The sequence below is a fragment of the Pezoporus flaviventris genome, unplaced genomic scaffold (genome assembly GCF_033815535.1).
Source record: "Pezoporus flaviventris isolate CSIRO_AGI_PZ_B2104156 unplaced genomic scaffold, CSIRO_AGI_Pfla_v1 ptg000036l, whole genome shotgun sequence".
Classification (NCBI taxonomy): Eukaryota; Metazoa; Chordata; class Aves; order Psittaciformes; family Psittacidae; genus Pezoporus; species Pezoporus flaviventris.
This window is the reverse complement of record NW_026892584.1, coordinates 40016453-40040891: the sequence shown is the minus strand read 5'-3', so window position 1 is coordinate 40040891 and position 24439 is coordinate 40016453. Positions and strand designations below refer to the sequence as shown.

The 24439-nt window shown below is 37.0% G+C and overlaps 2 protein-coding genes across 5 annotated transcripts in view; one reads left to right on the top strand and one right to left on the bottom strand.

Moving 5' to 3' along the window:
* The first annotated feature begins 1689 nt into the window (after window positions 1-1689).
* Window positions 1690-23818, top strand: MOK (MOK protein kinase). Its single transcript, XM_061464305.1, is given in 17 exon segments — window positions 1690-1764; window positions 2379-2392; window positions 2611-2703; window positions 4428-4474; window positions 4477-4516; window positions 6114-6184; window positions 7048-7050; window positions 9853-9872; window positions 9874-9928; window positions 10435-10482; window positions 11411-11479; window positions 11482-11542; window positions 11574-11621; window positions 14736-14816; window positions 14818-14832; window positions 15235-16907; window positions 22897-23818. Coding segments are annotated over 16 exon segments (942 nt in total). The 3' UTR covers window positions 15437-16907; window positions 22897-23818.
* Window positions 20103-24439, bottom strand: part of WDR20 (WD repeat domain 20) — a 50783-nt gene continuing 46446 nt past the window's right edge. For all 4 annotated transcript variants that reach the window (XR_009745193.1, XM_061464030.1, XM_061464033.1 and 1 more), the window contains one exon: window positions 20103-20993. Coding sequence is in view for 3 of the 4 variants with exons in the window: in XM_061464030.1 (XP_061320014.1) it covers window positions 20940-20993 (54 nt within the window). In the remaining variant the exon portion in view is untranslated. The remainder of the gene's footprint in view (window positions 20994-24439) is intronic.

The following is a 24439-nucleotide window of genomic DNA, read 5'->3' as shown; positions in this document are numbered from 1 at the left end:
TTTGAACTGTCATTTGGACTTCTCTTATAGGAGCAAAATACATGTATAGAAGAATATACAAACAAAACTAAATGATATAAACATATACTATCTGACTTCTTTATAGATCTAAAAATATTTTCAAGAAATTTGTGCAATAATACTTTTCCTAAATTACTTCTTCCTAAAATACTTCTCTGCCTAAATACTTTGCTCCATTAACACCTATGGCTGGTGTATGTATAGATATTAAGATCTTATTTTCAGATAATAAGATTTTTATTTATTTTTTTTTAAGCCAGAGAATCAATCACTTGCATTTAAGAAAATGACATTATGGGGCTGCCATTTGTTAGAATCAAAGTGTAGGTCAACAAATAGCTAATACTTTTTTTTTGTATCTGCCTTGGGAATTTTTTGCCACAGCGACTGGCTCTGACATTACATGAACATATAACTTACTATGTATCTGACTGACTGGAGAGTATCATTTGCTACCAAAAAATCTGTCGAGACTTTTTCTTTGGGATTCTGAAAGAGTGGTATTTAAATATGCTGATTTATGATAGTCACCTTACATTTAGCTATTTACATAGGAAATTAAAACCTAAGGTAGGGGTAGGAGAATCGTGCAAACTGTGATGTCTGCTGACAAAGTGTGTTACTTGCTCAGTCACCTTGCTTGGTGAATGCTGAGGATCACCTTGCTTAAGGCACTGATTGACCAGTTATCAAGTAACAGCCACATGAATTAAACAGTCTCATGGTGTCTTCCCTATTTTGGAGTCTCTGTTAGAGATTGCCTCCTTACCCATAATGATTTTCAAATTCTGATTCTGCTTCTATAACAGTTCTACATGTAAACTGTCTGTATAGATTGCATTAGATGGGATCATTGAGTTTAAATTGATATGTTTTTTTTCCTATTTTCCAAATGTAGATGGCCTAATTAGTTAGTTTATGATCCAGGATGATGGGTAATGGTAGAAAACTGAAGCAGAATGTGATAAAAATTAGAAGAGCAACTGACAATACTCAAGTCCTGCTCTGCTGCTGTATTGGAGAGATTTTCAAGGGGAAGGTTTTGCTAATTAAAATATAAGCATTTTTTTACATGAGTAAGTGTGAAAGTTGGGGAGGAGAAAAGAAATGAAGACAAGACAAATTGATTGCTAGTTGGAGGACAGCGTTAGAATTGTCCCTGCCTAAGTAACTTTTCCCTCCACAAAATTCCTTGGCAGGCTTTCTCCACTGTGAGGCTGTATTTATACTTGTAAATTAAACATATCTGGAAATCATCTTGGACACAAAGTGCAACTGACATAAAATGGCCCACATGTATGCTAACAAATTCTCTTATTTTCCAAAACAAGGCAGTAGGACAAAAACTGCTTGAAAAATGACCTTAGGAGTCCTCACATCAGGCTGGGAAGGTGCCTCAGAGAGTAGTGGTTATCACAGGCCAAAGCCATGCCAGGGACTGTTGTCACAGTAACTAGTACAGACAACTACACTTCACTGAATTCTCTGCTGTTGATTATGTTGATTAAGACTCCTATGGTTATTTTGACTCCCATAAAGGTTGAATATGATAAAAGAGGTTTTGTACTCTGCCTCCCTTAAAATGACTACTTTCGATCTTTCTTAAATAATAACAGTGTGTCAGAAGCAAGAGCAGCATAAAGCTAACCAGAATAGGGTTTTGCTCAGATGGAATTACTGGAAGAATTACGAAGGATAGAATCTGTAAGTGCTAAAAATAAAGGGGACCAGGCACTGGGAGTGGTAAGGAACAGTTAATCACAAAACTGCAGGAGAATAGAGGAGGGAAGAAAAGAAACATCAATTCTGGAGGAAGTTAGGATAAGACTCAGAAATTAATATAAAAAAGCTTTCTTCATAACACTTATGTTACCTGCTTCATCTCTTAAAGTTCTGCACATCTAGAATTGACCAATTTTCACATTCTTCTGTTTGGTGCACTTTGTTATCAAAGCCAAGTATTATTTTTGGCCTAGTGCAATAATTCGGATCTGAATTTAATATGGGAATAAAGCTTTAAAATCAGGATCTGCTTTGCTAAAAAAAAAATAAATATTTCCCCACCAAACAAAACAAACAGACAAAAACCACAACCCCCAAAAACCATTCAACCCAAAACAACAGAAAAAAATACCCACGTTGGGACAGTGACAGGGTACACTTGCTTTTCAAGTACAATCTAAGTAAAGGGTTTGTTTTTGGGGGGGTGAACAAAGCAAAGAATAAGTTCAGGCAGGAGTTGCTAATGTGCTGCAGCAGAAAAAAAGTATAAAATGCTGTGTGCAGAGGCATCATGTCTCTGAGTGAAGAGGTAGTAGTTTATTGTCTAAGATAGAAGTACTGGATTTTACTTTCAGGAATACAGATTTCTGTAAGATGGACAGTACAACTTCCATTGTTGTTTTTCATTGTATTTTCTCTCAAATAACATGTTAACAAAAAAAAAGCCCTTTATTTAGAAGTTTTCCTTTAGTCAGAATTTAACAAATCAAGTACGGCTTGATAGGCAGTCTTCATGATAATTTCCATTTTAAACATACTGAAACAGCACATTTTTTGTTTTAGAATATAAATGAATTGGTAATACAGAAGAGGGAACTTCTCTGATGTTCTGAAAACACTTGAGTTGAGTTAGGGTGGAAAGTACTATGCCTGTAAAGGCATGAAGCCACATTTTGAAAGATGTGTATAATTCATCATGTACTACAGAAAATCTTATTTAAATTTGGTGGGGAAATGTGAAATTTTGACTAAGTGAAACTTTTTGAATATACATGTATATAAAATATTTGCATGTAGCGCAGGAAGGAAACTGCTGCTGGTGGTACAGAGCCTTCCCATTTGGCATTGGGGTAATTTCCTTGAATAACTGATGTCACCCACCATACTAAATGCTGCCTCATCACTGGGTTGAGGGTGAAACAAGAATGAGGACTAAATAATTTCTGCCTTTCCAAATGCACTGAGTATACTTGTGCTGGTTTTGAGGAAATGTGTCAGTCCTCCCTTTGGACAGTACTTTTTCAGTCTTACTTTAATTATCTTTTCAATGCAGGTTAAGACCACTGTATTTATCCTTAGTCCATGTATAGCATCTGTTCTGTTTCATATCTGCATATGTATTTAGTCACATCCATCAGCAAGATGTTATATGGTCACAAAATAGGTGCTTTTTATTGGTTAGGAAAACAGAAGTGACAGATTTGTGGAATTAGACATGGACTTGACATTCTCCTACAAATATATATGTGCCAAACAATGCCTTTTGGATCACTGACTTTGTATTCTCAGTTAAACATATTAAGTTTCTAATGAAGTCACTGGGAGTGGCACATTTGTATGTGCAAAGTAAAATGGGACATTTTGCTCTTAAGTGAGATTTCACAATGTAACTCCTCTTCACAGATTGTAAGTTAAAAATAAAACACAGGGAGAGAGAGAACTCAAATATCTTCAAGTAATGTGGCTTCTGATTTTCTGTTGTGTTGTTAGAGCACTGTTGGTTCATTTATATGTTACCTACAGTTGACCAAGTTGTCCAATTTATGATCAGAAGGGTATTTAAAATAACTACTTAATTATGTCAAGGACAAATGGTACATAATTCAGTGGTAGGACATAACAAACATACTTTTTTATGTTTAAAACATCTTTTAGGCTTTTAATAAATTGACTGGTGTATTCTTTTGATGAAATGAACTCTTTTAGCAACAATGTTCTAAACAGAACCTGCCCATAGAAGGTATTTCTTCTAGTTACAGATTCGAAAATACTGTTTTGGTGTTTACCTTTTAAGTCTGACTGTGAAAAGGTGTTTGTTTCCTGTTCATGTAATGGTGTGCAAAGCTGTCTGTTTTCTGCTGCCTCCCTGGCGTTTCTGTACCATGTAGGTTGGTTGCTTGTTATAGGTGGGCAACATAATTAAACAACAGCAGAATGGTGCCTTTTTTCATTTAAGATGTTACCATCAAAACTTAATTTTAAATGTTAAGTTTGGCAAGGCTAAATTGTCATTTTCAGCATGGTGCTGAGCAGTAGTTGAAATGTATACTATACCAGTACAGAATAAACAGTATCATACGTGCCATTACGCAACACGAAATTCCTCCTAGATAGTTCCTTGGCACTGAGCTGATACCTGGAGCACAATATATTAGTACTTATCCTACTTGGGTAAGTCTGGCTAGTCCATGCTACAAGAAGGAATAAAGCCATTTACTGATCACCGATACGCTCCATAAAGAAACAAAGCAGGCAAACAATTTATCAGGTCCTGCATTTAAAAGTTCAATTGCAGACTAAAGTGCAGAAGGTTCTGACAGTCTCATGGCAGGGAAGAGCAACAATTATAATCCAGTCCCTGACTGCAAGTCAGCCTTCCTTTTCGCTTTTTAATTCAACTTCTATATGGACCAAGTGAATAATTGGAGACAGATACAAGCACTAAGGAGGCTTGGCCACATGCCAATAGCCTTATGTTACATGAAGTTGTTTTGTAACTATGGTGCATTCATTTCTTACTTCTTTATTTGAATCATATCCAGTAACTTTGGGGTCTAGAGCCAACCTGTAGGAACTTAACCATCTTTTTATTTCTTTTTTATTATTATTATTACTATTTTATATTGAGAGATTAAAAAAACACAACAAACACAAAACAAAAAAAACAAAGTCTAAAGTCTTTGTGTCGTTTTTGTAAGAAAATCTAATGTAGATGTCACTTTCTATGGCTTTCTTGCAGCAGACCAAAAATATTTCAAGATCAATATTCAAATTACACACTAGATATATATTTTAAGCATAGCTAAACTTCATGTCATAATATGTAATACTTGCTGGTGATTTCGACCAATGTCCAGCGAGTGATTTAACTGCACATCATGTCTGCTGGAAGCTGGAGTTTGGTTAGACACACTCAGAGCTGATCTGCTGGAATAGGCTCTGTTTTCAGGGATCTTGGTTTGACTTCTCAGTTTAAACTAAACTAGGGATCAAGGCAAATTATTTGGCAGTATCATTTCATAGGCAACTTTACAGATACCCCTTTACAAATAACAGAAGTTTAGGTCTCTGAATTAGGCAGCACTGAGCTGTGAATTTGGAATGAGACCAGTCAGTGCTAAAGTTGAGTTCTGTAGCCTCATTAGGCACTTAAGTGTCTTCTGGGGACATGTTCTGTCTCACAGAGAGATCAGGTTTTATGACAGCAGTTGCTCCATTACAACATGTGTTACACTTCACTATGCAACAGCAGACATATAATTTATTATTTAAATACTTGACATGCAACTTGTTGAGTAGTCTAAAATATTTTTTTCTCGCTCTTCAGGCTGTCTTATTCTTCTGCACAAGGCTCTGGTACTGTGCTGTTATTGACAGGCCTGGTTTTACCAATGCATGGAGAACCAGTAATGGTGTCAGCAGTTTAGCTTCTGGAATTCTCAGCTTCAGCTGCTGTGTTGTTAACTCGGTGTAATCCAGATGGCCAGCCAGATCACCCACCTCTGTCACAGTCTGGCTGGAAACTGAATTGCAGATTACACCCTCAACCTTTTGCTGTCTGGGTTAATGGAACATTGCAAAGGGGATATACTTTAATGCAATTATCTTGCAAGAAAAACTAAAGACCTAAAGTCATCTGCAAGGCAGTGAAATAGAAAATAAAGTATCAGAGGTATTACCATATCATGTAAAAAATTAAAATTGCTGTTGTCAATAGAACACTACTGGTGACATAGCTAGAAAGTATTTTCATATATGGTGCAATGGCTTTCCTACCTTCTATTGTAAGACTGTATCAGTTAGTTTACTGGAAATTTCTTGATACCAATCAGTGTGATATGCCAGGAAATGTGCCTCAAATAACTTCATGGAGTAAATCAGTTAACTCTTGTAATGGATGCTGTGGATAGTATGAACTAAAACTATGATACCTCAGACCCTAAGCTGAAACACTTCTCTGAGAAAGTATCAATTGAAAATTAAAATGACCCTTTTAATACTGGTTGAACTATGTACTTTTTCCTATGCTGTGTACAAATCGATTTGTACATTTTATTTCTAGCTTGAATTCTCCTTATTTGTTTCTTCAGTAATAAAATAGCTGGCTCCCTTTCACTGATATGTGAATTTATGGATATGAATATTTATGAGCTGATAAAAGGTATGTAGTATATGCTTAAGAAACACACAAGCCCTCTTTGTGTAGATCCATTTTGTAGATCACAAAGTGGAATGAATTATTTTTCACTTGGTTGTTCAGAGTTACATGCTTTAAAACTCGTAAGGAAATTTTGTGTTCTACTGCTTTACACTTCTTTCCAGTGCAATGTAAGCACTTGTTTAAGGCATGGACACATGCAGGTTTCTAAGGAGTCAGGCCCATGGCTATCTGTTTCTACAGTTTAACTTGACATGAAAACAGGAAAATAACCTTGGTGGCAAAACAGAAAATAATTGCTTTATGAAAAAAAAACCAAAAAGAAAACAAAAAAAAACCCCAAACAACTTAAAAAGGTTCTTTCTTAGGTCAGGAGTGCAGTGATACACTCGTGTGTGAAGTGAAAATTATTCCCATTTGTTTCAAAAACTACTGAATCAACAAATAATGATTTTCAGGTTTTATATCTAGTAAAAATGCCTTTTAGAAAGTTTTCTCTATAAAATCACATTATTCCCTGAAGCCTCCTATATGTGAAAATTCTCGAGATGTTTGTCAAAGCAGATTAGAGCCCATGACACTTAAGGGACAGTTCCTATATGAAAGTTTAGAACAAAAGCTGATTTAAAACCAGATCACGTATAGACACCAAAGGACCTGGATACAGCAAATGAAGGGGCACTTAAAATTTGGTATTAAAAGAGGAATTATTTTTTTTCTGAATAATTAAAAAATTGTAATGCCTTAACAGTTGGGAGATTCATTTAAATAACTGAGCATGCAACTATCATTCAGTAATAGGATAGATAAAAGACTTGCTCCCAAACATTACATTAGTGACAGTAGCATTCAGATCTCTAACAAAGGGAGTAACCCTGTTCCTGACCTAGATAAAATTTGAGATTAAAATACAGTTGTTTGCAGATCACTGAAGCAGACATTAGTGTTTGCTGGCTTTAATATGATGTTTCATTCTTTCAGGATAAATTTGTTAAGTTGGAAGGCCAGAGTAATAGCATATAGGAAAGAGTCCTCTTAAAAACAATCCAGCAGCTTCTTCTTCCAGGAAGGATACTGTAGTTCAGTCATGAAAAATCAGAATGTTTAGGTTTTTTCTTTAACTCTTTTGGTTACATTTGTCAGTGTCTCTCATTCTTTTCATGTGAAAAAGCCTGCTACATTAAGCATTGTATAGAGATGGGACTTCGTCTCATAGTTTCAGTATGTTTTGCTGTTTGTTTGTTATTTTAAAATACAGTTTTAATCAAATTCAGGTTTTCCATAAGACAACTGTTTTCCTACCACTTAGTTTTAAAAACCTCCTTTTCCATGGCATAGAATCATTTCAAAGTGAATCTGTGTTCAGTTGTAAACTGAAGTGCTGCAGTTAGGGGTTATCTGAACGTTAATCTCGGTCTACCTAAACTTCTATTAATTGCTAATTAATTTGTTATGGCCTGGATTTTGTGTCTGGATTGATTTTTCTATGATACAGCGGGTTTTTTTCACTTTGCATAGGGTGGTGGCAGATGGAGCAGAGCTTGTCAAATCATAGGATAAAATGGGAAAATGGAAAACAGATTCTTATTGAGATTGTAATAAATTAAAATATATTTTGATATTTTTAAGTATTAATTTGTGCCAAGTGCTTTGCATTTTTCAGAAATGAATTTTGGAGTTTCAAAGTAGATGTGTCAACACCACGGTTTCCTATGGGGCAGAAATAGGTTTTTATTTGTTTTCTCCCCCAGGCAACTCTCCTCATGGCTTATTGCAAAGCCATGCAGTGTAACATGGCAATCATCTCCAACAATAAATAGGGCAAAGACTTCAAGTACATAATTAAATTAGAAAAATTAATCTTAGTTCTGAGCCAGACCAGGTATTGACTGAGGATATCTCGGAAGCAATGGCAGGTGAAAGAGCTCCTTTTGAATTTTCAGGGCTGTGACTTGAAGGAGTGCATTACTAATTTGTAGAGCAATTAAGCTGTTCATTAGTGATGTTCTCTCACAAAACAGGTTTCAGAGTGTACAGAAGTAGTTACATTTCAGATGATTTGTAGTCTTTTGTAAATTCCTACAGTGTGTAGTAAGGTGAATGCCTGTCATTTCCTGACCATTCTCTGTCTTGCAAAATGAAGTTTAATAGAGGTGCAGAGCAATTTTATAAAGCGTTAAGTTAGACAAAATTCTTGAAGCAGGGGTTGACGGAAAAAGCATTTCTAATTTAACAAGGTGTATGGAGACACTTCTGTAATTATGAGAACAGTTCACTGTAATGCTACGAATGTGGAAAGTTGATCTTTTTGGTGTTTTCCTTAATAAACTGACAGATTCACATTATTTCAATCAATACAAAGCTATTTGTCTTACAGAGTTGTAATTCTCCTATTAATTATTAATATTGGTATCACAAGTCATTTAATAACTGAAAAATGGACTTGCCTTTTGTTTAATCAAGAACAGTTCAGACATATAAAGTGATGAAAAAACTATGTCTCAGAGAGAGGTGGGGAAGATGCCCCAAGCAGAAATGATTGCCGCCTCAAGTGCTATGATTCGCTTCATCATTACTTCCAAATGGGGTTTCTCTAATGATAAATCTGGAAGTAGAAGAGCATCTGCTCCAGATTTTGTTGGTGATCTGTAATGAAAAAACAATTGAGCATGACTTTTTTTTATGAAGGTCTGATTTCTTAAATACTAATAATGATCCAAGTTGGTCTGAATACCTGCATTTTATAAAATAAAACTTTTCTACCATAAATGACAAAAACCCTGGTGTTGAAAACACTGTTGATCTCTACTGGGGTAATAATACCACAGTTCCCCATGTCAATGGTGCTCTGTTTCAAGTGCTTTGTTATCTAATCCTGCTCAGTGGATTATGTGGCTGACTGGAGGAGTACTGTAATCAGTTAGGAACACAAGTCTTGCTGGCTGCTAGGACTTGCAGCCTCAATGAGTTAGTGTCCTGATAATCTCCCTCCTCCTCCTCCCCAGCCAATTACTCATACTGCTGTCATCAGGCAGATCAGTACCTGCTTTGTTTTTCAAAAATGTGATCATTTCTGCCTCCCTTGATGACATTGCAGTGTTACATAAAGGCATTATAGCAAGATTAAAAGGCCTTTGGAGCCTATAAACAAAAAAGCTGAGTAGTTACTGAATAGCTCTTGAAAAACAGATAAATTTTATAACAGTCATTATTGTGCAACAGCAACGGCAGGCTAAACTACATAGGTTAACCTTTAATTTGCAAGTCAAATGTGAATCACTCATTTAAGCACTGCAGTAATGTGAGGTGATTGATATGAATCTTGAACCTTAAGGGCAGTTATTTGATTTAGAGAGGAAATCAGATGTTTAGAAGTGTAATACTGCAGTTCTGTTAGAACTTGAGGAAACAGATACTGCAGGAAAAACATGCAGTAAAAGCAAAGGTGGATTACATACTACTGAATTGACAGCTGAGCTATTCTAGTACATGCTGAAATCTAAATTATGTCTGAGGTTGAGTGGAAATGGATTGCAAGGCTACCAATAAGTGATGGAAGTAGTATAATTGAAAAAGGTAATATTGATGCACTGCTGGAAGCTGAAGAGTAATTGGGTTTTATTCTGTTGTTTGCTAAAAAGGACTTGTACAACTTGAAATTTTAATTCTAGGAAGAAAGCCATTACCTGAAAAAAAAAATTAAGAACTCCATGTACTAGTTATGCAAATCTCTTGATTGCATACATAGGTAAGAAACTTGGTTCAACAGCAGCTTTACAGTAAATGTATCATGCATTTATTCTAGAGTCATCTCTAAGCAGAGACTTAGAGTTGCCTGGGGCCCCAGACTGCTGCAGGGAGAGAGCAGGCTGTTGCACAGACGCATCTTTGCCTATAGCAGAACCTTGGGGCAGCAAGTGAGCAGCCCACGCGGCCATCAGCTCCCAGAGGAGCTCTGGTACATGCTGCAGGAAGCCCTGTGGGAGCGGAAGGCCCTTGCTACCTCTGGTAACGCTGGCGAGAGCAAAAGCAAAAAGCCTGGCCTCTCCTTCCTGAGCTTGCCCTTTCCCGACTCCCATGCCTGGAGCCATTGTCTCACTATGGTGCAAAATCCCATTTTTTTTGCTATGCTGTTTGAAGAAAGTGTTAGTTTTTTCAAGGGTTTTTGTTTGTTTTTTTGCAAATAACTGGAAGCACTGATAATGTATCTCTTTTTACTGAACTCTTTTCTCTGATGTATTTATATTGGTACGGAAATGGGATATTTCACAGAGATGTGAAACCAGAAAACATATTAATAATGGTAATCCATTTTATATGAGAATATTTAACTACAAGTGGAGTGTATCAGTATTTTTCTCTTTTGAGAAGGTAATGTTTCCTCACGAATAAAAGCACAGGTTTTAAAAAACATATAAGCAGTTTTCTCTAATACCATATTCCTGATCCAAAGGAATGAACAGGAAGTTTGTTACTGGCTAAAATCTGAAATGAATCGGATGCATTACAGGATGCATTACAGCCTGCATGTACTCACTGTAATCTAAAAATCTGTTCTCTATAATTTATTAATATATATCTTCCTTTCTGTGTTAACCTAGGAACAAGCAATAGCATTCAGTTCTGCAGCTCAATCTTTCTACATTCAATTCCTACATTTAGTGGAAGTTATACAAATAGAGCAGAAGGTGTCAGCTTTCAGAAGATTTCTTCATTGAAATCTATTCTCCTGACTATTTCAGAATGTTATTTTGCTAATATCTGACAAGAAAGGATTTAAAAATTCAGTTTATGGAATTTGATTTTCTGGACATAAATTTTTCTTGTAAGTCTTAAAAGTGTACCGGAGGAGCCATTACAAACAGGAGCCAAAGCCACCCGTTATATCACTGTTAAATACAAAGACCCTCAGAAAATAACAGTCCAGATGTTCTATTTAGCAGTCTTCCCCTCAGTAATAGTCCATATGTTTATCTGTTAACTCTTAGGTCTTTCTTTAATGATGTACAGAGGGTATTTGCACATACTATGGGACACAGAGACTTCAAGCCTGGACTTACTTGCTATTTAAATGCAGTTTTACTGCTACTCTGGGGATTTCTGAAAGTTTATTCTTAAAGTAATCTGTGCTTTCTTTTATAATGACTACTTCACACATTTAAAGGAAATTTTTGCTTGAATATTTCAGTGTTTCTAATTTGTGAAAAGACTTTATTTTTGTATCCTAACATCAAAATACCCTGATGTTAGGAGATTTTGGATCTTGTAGGAGTATCTATTCTAAGCAGCCACATACAGAATCATCTCCACATGCTGGTACAGAACAAATGAATGCTTACTAACAAGTGGTTACTACAGTTACTACAGCTTACTAACAAGTGGCAACTAGTTGCAAAATTGGTATGTGATGTGCTGGCTGTGTCTTCTATGAAATTACAAGGTACAGTGTTCAATGGAGCGTTTTATTATTAATGAAGAGAATCAAAGGTAAATAAATCAGGAGCAAGTGCTATGGGTAATACTGTCTTTGTTTTCAGGGTTTTGTGGAAAGTGATTAGTCTTCAGGTTCATGAGGCAGTAATCTTGCCTTGTCTGGCACTCTTTTCACCCTATGGCAGGCTAGTAATAAAGCAGTGGGATGTTCAAGAAAACTTAATACCAACAAAACTATTTACAAGGAAAACAACATTTTTGAGCAGCTGATTGTTTTGTTGTTTTTCCATGTGTCCGTCATCCCCCGTCCCCCCCGGGCCTCATATTTGAGTTTGGTAAAAATGTATTTTCTCTGCTTTATCTCTGAATAATGTATGGCTCATCTCCTCTTATGAGCATCACTATTCTCAATCTTGTTAAAGCACTTGATGGTAGAGTTTTTTCCTCTTTTTTTGCTATTCTGCAAAACCAGAGGGAGTGAGAGAAGACACTCCTCTGATTTACTACTTTGATTTATAATATAGTATGTTTAAGACCCATGTACCAGGACCTGATGTCCTGGAGTATTTTGAAGTCAGATTCCAATGAAGCAAGAGATCAGGAAAACACAAAGTCCTTTGAGCTTTTTGATGATGATGAAAAAAATCATCACTAGTCCTCAATTAAAAAGTTAAAATCACCACCATGACTATTTCTCCACTATCTTTGTGCCCTAGCAACAGCAGCAGTTCTTCTTTATTCTCTTCCCACGCTGCTGTCTCTGATATGCAACCAGGAGTGGTAACATTTGCTTTCCTTCTTTCCTCCTCCTCCACATGGCAAGTGCAGCTGCTGCCATCACCATTGCATTAAATGACAACCCTTATGCTTTGCCTGCTAAGTTGTAGAAACAGCTCTACCTCGGTCAGAAAACTGTTAACCAAAAAAAATCCTAAATGTGGCAGTTCTCTTGCAGTGTAATGGGACCAAAAGCTTTAAAAATGCCGTGGATTTCCATTTCTGTTTGAATCAGGTGGGCTTTGAAGTTTGTCAAGAAAATGACACACCACAAACTTGAGTTTTCTTAGGGCAAAAAACCTCAAAGGTATTTCCATGTAATTTTAGCTTAATGTAGCAATTTCATTTGCAACCACTGCATATGTTCAGAGACCTGACAGATGTGCTCAGAGAGAAATGAGGGATGTTTACTGGGAATTACCAAATTAGAATCTTGCCAAGCTAAAGGAAGCTATGGACAGGTTGGTTTGTTTTTAAATGCATTTTGCAGTTCTGCTGTTGAATGTTTTGTGAAAGCCTTTATGTTCCACACCACATTGTGTAAGAATTTTTAGGTTTTTTTTGCAGCTGTGCTTATCTTTTAAATCATGCTCTCCGTTTGCTCCTTATAAATCATGATTCCTGAATTACATTTTTTTTTGGTGGACTACACAGTTGTTCTTCACTGTGTTATTGTTTTACGTTTAGCAGAACTAAACTACATTTGGTAGTTCGCGCAAAAGCTACTACCAACTGCTTGTCTTGATGTAGCTACAGAACATGAATCGGATCTCTTTTCTTCCTCTACTCGAAGTTTTATGAAGACATTCAGAGAAGTGTGCAACCAGCCGTTTGACTGAATTTACAAACAGTTAAAAGAAGTTTCCTGTCTACAAAGAGGGCAGAGTGTTTTCCTTTCAAGGATCATGTGGTGCTACTGAAGTGTTTCTTCAGTTGTAAGTCCAAGGCAATGTTCTGCTGATACAGGAAAAAGCAACATGTACAAGAAACAAATGTTAGTGGACCTAACTTGTTACGTCAGATTGCTCTATTGTGATAATAGTGTTTTCAAGGATTCTGTGCAAGTTTTATATTAACTGTGAATCAAGCTCAGGAGTGCTGTTCAAATTGCCATCTTTCCAGTACTGCGGCTTGCAAAGAACCTGTGTGTCAGGAATGGAATGTTTCTTACAAATACATATTTCTGTGTATATACACAGCAAGAAGAACTGCTTGACTCTGCTGTCTTGAAATGAGGAAAAAATGTCTTTTTCTGGGATCTGCCACTTCACTAGAAGAAAACACAATCCCATATCCATTGCCTTTCACCAGGCAGTGTTCTCTTTACGTATTTTATCTCAAACCTGTGAGGAGAGGGCAGCTACAGGTTTCTGTTCAATAACCCATCTTTCCATCCAGACATGCAGTTGTATGAATCTGCTGCATACATTATCCTTCAGCTGTTGGTTTGTATTTAACTATCCACAAATGAATAATTCTAAAATGTATCTACCACATAAATGAATGATTTTTAACCAAAGTGGCAGTTGTGCCACTTTAATTATTTTAATTGTGTCTTCTCATGAAGTTCAACAAGGACAAGGTCAAGGTCCTGCACCTTGGTCTGGGCAATCTTAAACACAAATACAGGCTGGGCGGAGGATGGATTGAGAGCAGCCCTGAGGAGGATTTTGGGGTGTTCGTTGACAAGAAATAAAACATGACCCAGCAGTGTGTGCTCACAGCCGAGAAAGCCAACCAAGGGGAAAAAAGCCAGAAAGCCAAAGAGAGGAGTCTCTCCCTCTGCTCTGCTCTGCTGAGACCCCACCTGCAGTACTGCATTCAGCTCGGGCTCTCAACACAAGAGGGAAGTGGACCTGTTGGAGTGGGTTCAGAGGAGAGCCACAAAGATCATCAGAGGGCTGGAGCACCTCTCCTATGAAGACAGGCTGAGGGAGTTGGGCTTGTTCTGCCTGGAGAAGGCTCTAGAGAGACCTTCTAGCAGCTGTCAAGTACATAAAGGGGGCATACAAGAAAGCTTGAGGGGGACCTTTTAAAAGTGCATGTAGTGATAGGCCAAGTGGGAATAGCTTTAAGATGACAGAGGGAGATTTAGATTAGGTATTGGGAAGAAATTGTTTAGTGTGAGCATGCTGAGGTGCTGACACAGGTTGCCCAGAGAAGCTGTGGCTGCCCCATCCATGGAAGTGTTCAAGGCCAGGCTGGATGGGGCTTTGAGCAACCTGGTCTAGTGGCAGGTGTCCCTGCCCATGGCAGCGGGTTGGAACTGGATTATCTGTAAGGTCCTTTCCAACCCAAAGTATTCTATGATTATCTAGTGCTAATACCATCTCTTACCTTGCAGTTTTCAGCCTCTCTTTCGTGGATCTAATGAGCTGGACCATATTTCAAAAGTCCATGATGTTACAGGCATTCTGGCTAACAAAGCACAAGTTCAGGCAGTAAGTATGCGCCTCCTTAATCTCACTGTTTAAATATCCACTGTATGACTGTACATCTGCAATTTCTGCTCAGGGAACCACCATGCTAATCTAACTCCACTGGGACACCAAAGAGCAGTGTCCTCTATCCCTACCCAGAGATCGTCGGATTCATGCTGCTTGTAGGCAGAGCAGAGGAAATCTGAGCCTGTATCACTCTTATATGGCCTTTTATTTCCATAGTATCTTTAAGGCCAATAACATGTTAGGAAAGAAAACATTTCCTCCCCCCCCCCATTATTACAGACTTATCTTTAATAAATGATTACCTAAATCAGATGAGAATTCTTTTTTTTTTTTCAGTAATGTAATGCTCTCTGAATATGAATGAATAACTGTTTGCTCTCAACTTCCTTAACACAGGTCAAGAATTGCAAGGTTTGGTTTCTCCTTTAAAAAAGGAAAAGGAATACCTCCTGCAGTTTACCTCCCAAAGGCTTCTCTCCTGTATGCAATGATAAAATATGATCCTGATGAGAGAATTGCTGCCCATCAAGCATTACAGCACCCTTATTTTCAAGAACTCTGGCAAGTGACTTCGAATCACTTCAATCTTGAAGACTAAAATTAAAAAGTGGGGGGAGCCCTATGTGCTTATTATTTAAAGTGGACTGAAATGAAGTTTGCTTACAGTGGTAGTACTAAGCTTGCAATACAATGAACATAATTCAGTTATTTGCACTGAGTCCATACTTCACCTAAAGCACAGCTGATGTTTTACTCTTCTTTTTTTCCTCAAACTTTTTAGGGCAGGTGAAACACAAAAAATTAAGATTACTGAGAAATACATCAGGGCAGGTAATTCTGTGGCACATTTCAATGGCAAGTCAAAAGACAGGTAATATTTAAGTGGAAGAATTGTCAGACCACTTAGAGAAAGTAATTTGTGGCACTGAGCTTGTTAGCTAGAAACAAATGTTTTACTTAAGCTGACTTAAGGTTTTATTGAGTCTGCCTGAACACTGATCTTGATTTGGTTTCCCCCTGCCCCCAAGCCCTGAAAACACATGAGTTAGAATTTAGAAGCTGTGATACCACACAATCCCTTCAGCAGACTTTTATCATAGTTGCTTTTACTTAAAGAATCACTTCCACATGTTTGTTTTTTTTTAATATAATAATCTTTTTGCTGTCTTTGAACTAAAGAGCTTTATAGAAGTTGTAGCAGAGGCACAAAGTGCTTTTGCCTTTCTTCTCAGGCCTTCAGTCTACATCTTGAGCAAGTAATTTTTTTTACTTAATTATCCTATACTTAGATGATATCCTAAAAAATATGAAAATGAAGAAAATAAGAAAATGGTAAAATCCTAAACTTGTATTTGACATTGGAAATTAAAAAAAAAAATCTGATTAAAAGTTCTGGCAAACTAAAACTCAAGTTTATGTTCAAGCTATGTGAAAAATACTCAATATACTCACTTAGAAGAGTTCCCTGTATCAGCAAGGTGAGACAGAAGTCAGTACTAATGTGAAAATCCCTCAAATACAGGTTTTTCTCAAAAAAGCAAACTGAATTAGCAAAAAAAAAAAAAAAATTATAAATTATTTTCTGCTGTGCATTTAACCTCAAAGGCACAAATTCTCCTTCCATAGAAGCAGCGACTTTTTCCACCAGTTTAACTCTGCCGTTCATCAGTGTAGGCTTTGTAAGGAATTCCTTTGGGAAAAACTGCAAGAAATATCAAGTGAGGCAGGAATTTTTAAAAAAGAATTAGCTGAAGTGGCATTTGGCAGAGCTCAGTGAGCTCAGTACACACCCTGCATCGAGCTTTTTATTTTTCTTTTAGAACCTGATGAAGGAGAAGGTTTGTTAAAAATAACATGAAAAGATTCTTTGAGCTTCAGTATTAGAATGGAATATTATCTACAAAATACAGGATTTCATATTACATTATAAATGACACCTAACCTTTGTATAGCTTTAGATGTAAAAAAATCTTTATTTTTCAGTCAGCTCTGGCAAGTGCTCACCTCCTGTGTTCAGTAACTTCAACCTCCACTTTTACTGAGGATGTGCCGATTACGACTCGTAAGAGGTACTTAATTTTGATGCAGTTTCTGTAATTGCTGAATATTGCTAGAGAACTATAATGTAGCTAAAAACTAAAGCAACTTTTTATCTGATTCAAAGCAAATAAAATGTAGTTTTCTTCAAGCTTTAATAGAGGCTGATATTGCAGCTAGTTGCTTAAAAGAGTAGTATGGGCTTTTACCTTATGTTTTAGAAATTTTGCTCAGATCATCAGTAACTGTTTCCTAGTAATTAAAAGGCAGAGTTTTTAACTCACTTGGAAAGAGCCATTATTGCAGTTTCATACTATTGATTTTAAATCTGCGGTAATTTATTTGCAACGCTTAAATTTGGTGATGTGTTACAAAACAGGTTTGCTGTTTAAGAAGCAAATGTGTTTGTACAAGTCATACTTAGCTGGGGGTTTAAAAGTCTTCTGCCTACCAAGTACGCATGCAAGACAGGTTTTGCCAATAACCTTTTTTGTGGGTTTTTTATTAGTTCTAAAAGCTACTCTGCTCATAACTGGGAAGTGATTAGCTTTTCTTTCAGTAATGACCCCCCTCTGGGGCTGCTTCTGCTCAACACTTTCTGTATAATGAACAAATGAAACACAGTCAAAGACAAGGCAGGTGGGGGCCATGTTGTATATACAAACTCAGTACAGGGTTTTTATGTATATATATATGTACGTATGTATGTATAAAATAAAGGTGTGATGCTAAGCGTAGGAAGTAGAATTAAGGACTGTAGGTTTGCAGGCAACAAAGCGTAACTGTAACCTCTGACCGCGTATCTCAATCAAAAGTGTCATGAGCTTATCCAGTGTTTTTTCCCAGAGGGGAAGATGGTGAGTTGCTTGGTGCCAGTATATTTGGAGTTAAATATGGTATGCAGCAGTAAAAATGGTCTAAAAATAGGTAACTTATTATATCTATGGGATCTTCTTGCTCTCTGCAATTACTAATTTCTTACAAGATTAAAAAAACAAAAAGGACAAATCCTTCTACTGACATCTGACTGATCATTCAGTCTCAAGAGTTCTATTCCTAGCATTACACGTTAGGCTGAGACTTGTATTATCAAGAGTATCAGGTAGGTAATTATTCATACACCAGGAAAGTGGTTATTTTTTGATAAGGTCAGAATTTTGGTAAGTTTAAACTTGGAGAGAAACAGCAATCAGCGTAAAGTGTTGCGTATTTTAATTCTGTCTTTCATAGTCACTATCTACCTGTGGCTGTCAAGGCTGTTCTAATGAAAAAGGCCATTTCACATTCAGCAGATTGCTTCCAATATGAAAATTAGAAATGTGAAGGGAAGGGCCACATTGGAATTTTTCTTTATTTTACACTGTTTGGCACATATGGTGCGTCACAGTTAATACCAAGTTCTCTGCTGTTATACCTCCGGAGAGAACTTGGACTTCTCTGGCTGTTGATTAGTTGGCAAACTTGAACTTTCCCACCTGCTTTATAGTTAAAATACTCTCAACTTTAAGCTACAAACTGGCAAGTCTTCTTTCTACTCTCATTCTTCCAGCTAAAATTCCATAATGAACTGATCTGTGTTCCACTTGCTTTTATTTTTTAACATAGTTGGAAAATATTATGAAGAGCTGTGTCTATAGTAGAACTCAGAGTTCTTTTCAGGTAAGTATCCCTTTTCTTCCTGGAGTATTTTTTTTTCTACATGGAATAAAGGGTGGGATGGGCAGTTCAAGCTTCCAGATGACATCCTGATAGCAAAAAGGAGGCTGAAAAAAGAACTACCACAGACGTTCCTTGAACTGTTGAACTATGTTGAACTATGAGAGACATACTCCACAAACACGTATGCAAGCAGCTGCAATTATTATCCTAATGTTGGATACGCTGATCCTTTCCATAGGGGTTTTGTATTTTTCCAGCTCAAGGAAAAGTCTTTTAAAGTCATTACACATATTCTCAACTGTTTCATTTTGACTCAGACCGTATGGAGCGTTTACATCAGGGAGGTAACTACAGTAGTTTTCAGTGCTGAGGTTTATCTGTATTTTAACAGTTAAACCCACTATGTTAATAAAACAAAACTTCTGAACAATAATCCTGCTCAGTTTCAGTGCTTTCCCCATTCCTTATACTTTAGAAGTATGTAAGAAAGAATTGTGAAGTACAGTTCCATCTTTAATAACATAGACAAGCTAACTGCCAGCTTATAAATGTATTGGATGGTTTTCTACACAGTAGCTGAATTACAAGAATTAGACTTAGTTACAAGTAGCTACTGCAGTTGTTTCTTCCCAAATTTTCATTCATTTCCTGGGAAAAAAAAAAAAAGAAAAATTAACTTCTTATGCCAGAAAATATCTAAACTTTACTTGCAGTTTAAAAAATTCTACCCCACTTTACTACTGCAAGAGCAGGAAGGGCATTAACATGTGCCCTCAATGCGCGTGCGTACTCGGGCAAGTTCCACGTTCCCAGGCTACTGGCCTCTATTCTGCTCTGCTCTGCCTGCTGCAGGATTCAGCAAAAGCCTAATTGAGAACACTGCCATATAGGGAATAGAGGAAGATACAGTAGGTACTTCTGTTCTCTGTCGTTCTGGGGCTTGACACAAAGCAGTATCTCTTGGGGGAAGGGGGGTGAGGTGGGGGTGGGGAGTAATCTTTGCAAGCACTATTGAAAACAATTTAAGTGTTCTGTTGCAGACTGATTAAAATTACCACGCATTAAGACAGCCAACAGTGAACTGTACAAATACACCACTACGTCTACCTCCGTAACACTTAGCAGCTTAAGAGTGTTGAATTATAAATGAGACATCTGATGTAAGACAAACAAGTTGTCTCAGAAACACATCAACTCCAATATGTTGACCTAATTTTAGATTGCCAAGTCAGAAAGCGTGTACATCTACTGCTGCTGGATCTTCCACTTCACAACTCCTGGGACTGTGTGGTTACAAAATCCTTACCCTGCACGTTTGTCTGTCTGCACAATTTTTCCTGTATGATGTATTTAGAGATAAACCATTACAAGAAAGAGCAAAACAATGTTATTTTACTTTCCTAATCAAAATTCAAGTATATTAAATATGAAGTCATGTTCTAGATGAGATAATTTTGAAAGGAATTTGTTGTACAAAGTTTAGATGTTATATCTGTACCAAACATTTAATTCAACAAAGGATTGATTACATCAAAAGTGATTGAATTTGAACAAAAAGTAAACAAAAATGCATATTCAAGATAGTTTAATATGTATTTTCTGAATTAGAAATATCACTTTCTTAAATGAATGAGAAGTTCTAGTGTAATGATCCGTTACTCCCCTTCCCATCACTCCATTACATTATTTATACATATAATACAGAGCCAATCGCAGTTGGAAACAACAATATTAAAATAAATGTTTAATAGATACAAAGGATCTTTTCTTCACAACGCAGTTTTTCTGGTGTCTGGACACCATTTTAAAAGTAATTTTCTATTAGCATTAAACTATTTAAGTGCAAAACAATTTTGTTTTAAAAATCTATGATTGCAGCATCCATCTTCCTGAATAACATTTTGAAGCCAGAAAGTAATGACTTTCATTTTCCATGAGTGCATTCCAGGCTGTCTTCTAGCCATCTCTGGTTAAAAAAATCAGTGCAAAATAAACAATGGTGAAGTACTAGTTTAACCATTGAACTTACTTGAATTTAAGAAACATACTTTATTTTACATTATGTATATATATCTTTTATTTATATATTTATAGAGAGATTAAATTACACTGTACTTGAAAAGTATAAAGAAAACCAAAAATGTTACTATTATTTCCTGCAGCACCAAAGGAAGCTTTCCCCCTGCCACAAAAACCCTTCCTTGGGTGCACAGATTAGCAGTATTAGCTGTAATAAGAACTCATTACATTATTCCTTTGCAAATTACTATGTGATTCACATAATTCCGTGTTTACACTCTGCCACATTACAATTTGTGATGCTCTTTGCCTGAAGAACAGCTCCTGGTTCCACTGTCATTACTTCTTGTCCTGCGTTCAGAGGTTTGCTAGCAGTAGTGTGATGGCTATACTACAGTTCCACTTGGAGAATTGGCCTGGTTTTGGGATGACAATAAACCCTGCAAACAAAGCAATTTACATTAATCCAGCAAGAGAACCTGACATTAAGTTTATAAAGTTCTTAGACTGAAGCTAAAATGAGTACATTTTATTTTTACCACCAATTGCTTACTTTAGACATCAGCACCTTCTTCCCTACAAAAGAATCTAGGCCGCTATTGTATCAGTCAGGCAGCATACAAAAGAGCTCTTGGTAAGTAAGAAAGCAAGCATGTGCGGTTATGACACACAGTGACTCTGATCCCAGCATTTGATTTAATCTACCTTGCATTTTGATTCATTGCAAACTGCAAAATGTTAAAAACCGTACATCAGAAAAGTGATCAGTGTTTTATTAGGGTACCAACAAACCAACCTGTTCCAGTATCAACAAGGTTGACATCTAACCTGATACAGGGAAACAATCTCTGAAATGCTACTGAATTATTACAAGCTTCAAATAGAAAAATAGATTATCTACCCAGGTAGTTATTCTGGTAATTTGAAGAGAGAATGAAACACTGAGCAAGACTTCATAAAATATTCCCCATTACAATTTAAGTTTGCATTCAGGAGAGCTTTTCACCAGCTCGTTTAACAACATCACTGCTTAAATAAAATGAGACTTACTCATTTCAGACGTCACTGCACAACTGCATGGCACCCGTTGCTACACAGAGGCTGCTGTAATGATTTAAGACAACTATACCTTACGGATAGGTATCAATGAATGAATTCCATTTCAGATTTATGTATACTAGCCCCTTTTCAATCATTTACATAAAGATAACTGTGTATCAGACTTAATTAGGAAAAGCTTAATACAAAAATACAATCTGGTCTTCTTGTAAGGTCACGATTTAGTTGTAGCAAGTGCCAGCAGGCTGAGGAGGACAACGGCAGTTAAGCTGGAAGCACACCAGTGAGTATCACTGTGTGACTCTACTATGCAAGCATGGTAAATGCACTTTTAGCAATTCCTCTCAACAGCTACCAGCTTAGGATCTTACCTCAAAATTAAGATCCTGTGACTCAGACCCATCAAACTAGACAAGCTCAGGCAGACAACTGGCATATAACATAGAATTAGCCTACAACTTCAGAATCTACAGGAGCTCTTTCTTGCTTGGATCCAAGAACTGAAAGATCATAGCTGGGGGAAGAGAACCCTTTCCACAGAAGAGGTGGAAGGAGGGCTGCACTGGCTGGATTCAAGTCATCAAGTTCCTGCTAAAACCATAGCCTGCCCTTTCAAAACACATCTAATCTACTGGCTCAGATCTGATTATTCTGGATACATCTGCAGGATTTATAGCAGACTATGTGTATGTGTACACACATTTATATAAAACAAATGTATGTGGTACTTCGTTTGGTATCCTCCGTAGATCACACCTGCAGGAACCAGAACACTTTATTTTTACTTGTTTACATAGTGGATATCAGATTCAAACATCATTGAGGTAGACTGAAGTAGGATGTTCTTTAAACTTGTTCAACACTCAGTACAAAGATACTGCCTATTTCACAAGAGGAGAACAGGAAGTTTCCTAGCTATTAGTTAAGGAATAGATGGTGAAAAAAAGGCAGAATTTTGAAGCAAACAAGCTACTGAAGCACTTCTGAAAACGTTTACCAAGAGAATTTTGTTTGAAAGTAATGGAGATGAATCAGAACTCTATATAGTTCATTACTGAACATTCTTCTTAAAGCCAGCACTGAAAACAGTTTCTTACTGGAAGGTCTTCCTTTTCAGAAGATTACATCCCCTAAGCAACTTTAAGTACCCTGGAAAAAGACATCCAAAAGTATTATTTTCAGTCTTTAATAAATCAGTGATCCAAGTTGTTCATAGGCAAATACATGCTTTCAAAGCACATAAAAAGTACCAGAAATGACATAATACTGGGTCTTTTTCAACAGGTTCATAACCGTGCTTTGCAGACAAAGAGAAATAAGCACTATTCTACTATCAGATTTACACTGGAACACAATCAGTTGTTGGGAAACAAAATGAAGAGTTATTCATTTTCCTACAACTCCTCTAAAAATCCTTGCTCTGCATTAATTCTGCAACTGTGAGCAGGCAAGCCAGAGGATCACCAAGTGGAAAGAATCTGACAACCGCTACCCTTTTGTTACTGCAGACAGGGGAGAGGTCAGAAGTTTTGTATATTCTCCCAAGTACTGAATTTCAGAAGAGACCTCAGATTTCACATAGGAACAGCAAAATAATTCAGTTTTAGGCACAGAAGTTTTACCAAAGTTACGAGTGTTCTCAGTTGGCCCTGAGTAACAAAAAGATTCTGCAGAATTTGCCATTGTATTGCAGCCTTTCAAGCAAGGGCAGTTTAAGAAATCATGTTAGGTGCAACATAGGAAACTTCAGAAAGTCATGTTAGAAGAGCAAAAGAAGGCTCAAAAAAAGTTAAGTTTGATACAGAAGCTACTCTTAAGAATCTGATCTGTTGTACAAAGCATGTGGTACTAGAATATCTGTAATTGCATTCTCTGGGAATAATACAATAGATAAGGTTATAAAAAAGCCACAGAAACCTCCTGCCTCTAAATGAATAAAGAAACTGGGCTGCAATGCTTTCTGTGATGAAACCATCCAGCCTTGGCAACAAGGTGGTAAAAGGTGGAAGAAAAGCTGCAGCAATTAATAGTGCAACAGCAGAGCTGTACAGTTCAACAACCATGACCAGAGTTGAGACATGAGCACTGCAGATCTCCATGTGGTACAGTGCATCAACTCAGAGCTAAGCAACACATCACACTGAGCGAGCAGCAGAAACAAATTAGGAGATTGTTCAAAAAAGTTCTGAAAATAAAGGGAGTCTTTTATTAGTGGTGTCATTCTGTAAGCATGTGGGTCTTAGCAGGGGGTGGGAAACAGAACAGCAAGGAGACCCAAGTCAGAAATTTGCTAAAGCAATCCTCAGAGAGGGTTCTCCAAGTAGGTCCTGCATCTTCTGCCATCATAATGGATTACTCTGCAGCTGAAACATGCTTCTTTCCCAGAGGATGGTATTTTTCTTACATCAATTAGCAAAGGGAGAGTACTGCATGCAGGCTGTTTCAGTGCTAGTTGCAAAGTCTGCTCCAGGTTTGTCTCTGCATTCTTTGACTTCCCTAAACACTCAGGACTTGGCATATTCAGTAAAAATAGGCATGAACAGGTAGGAATGAAAAGCCATTTAACAATTACGATCCAAAAGGTCCTTTCCACTGACAGCTGTAGCACTCACAACTGTCCCCTGTCCAGAAAGGCCCACAGCAGTCTTGGGGTTAATCATGCTCACAACAGACTGGGGGGGGGGAGAGCAGTGTGGGGTTGGTGTTTACAGAATTCCACATATGCTTCATCCAGAGTCTGTTTTTTTTCCCCCAAAGATCTGAAACACAAGGTTTCACAACAGAAACTATGAAACACGAATCCAGAACTGCTGTATTTAAAAAAAAG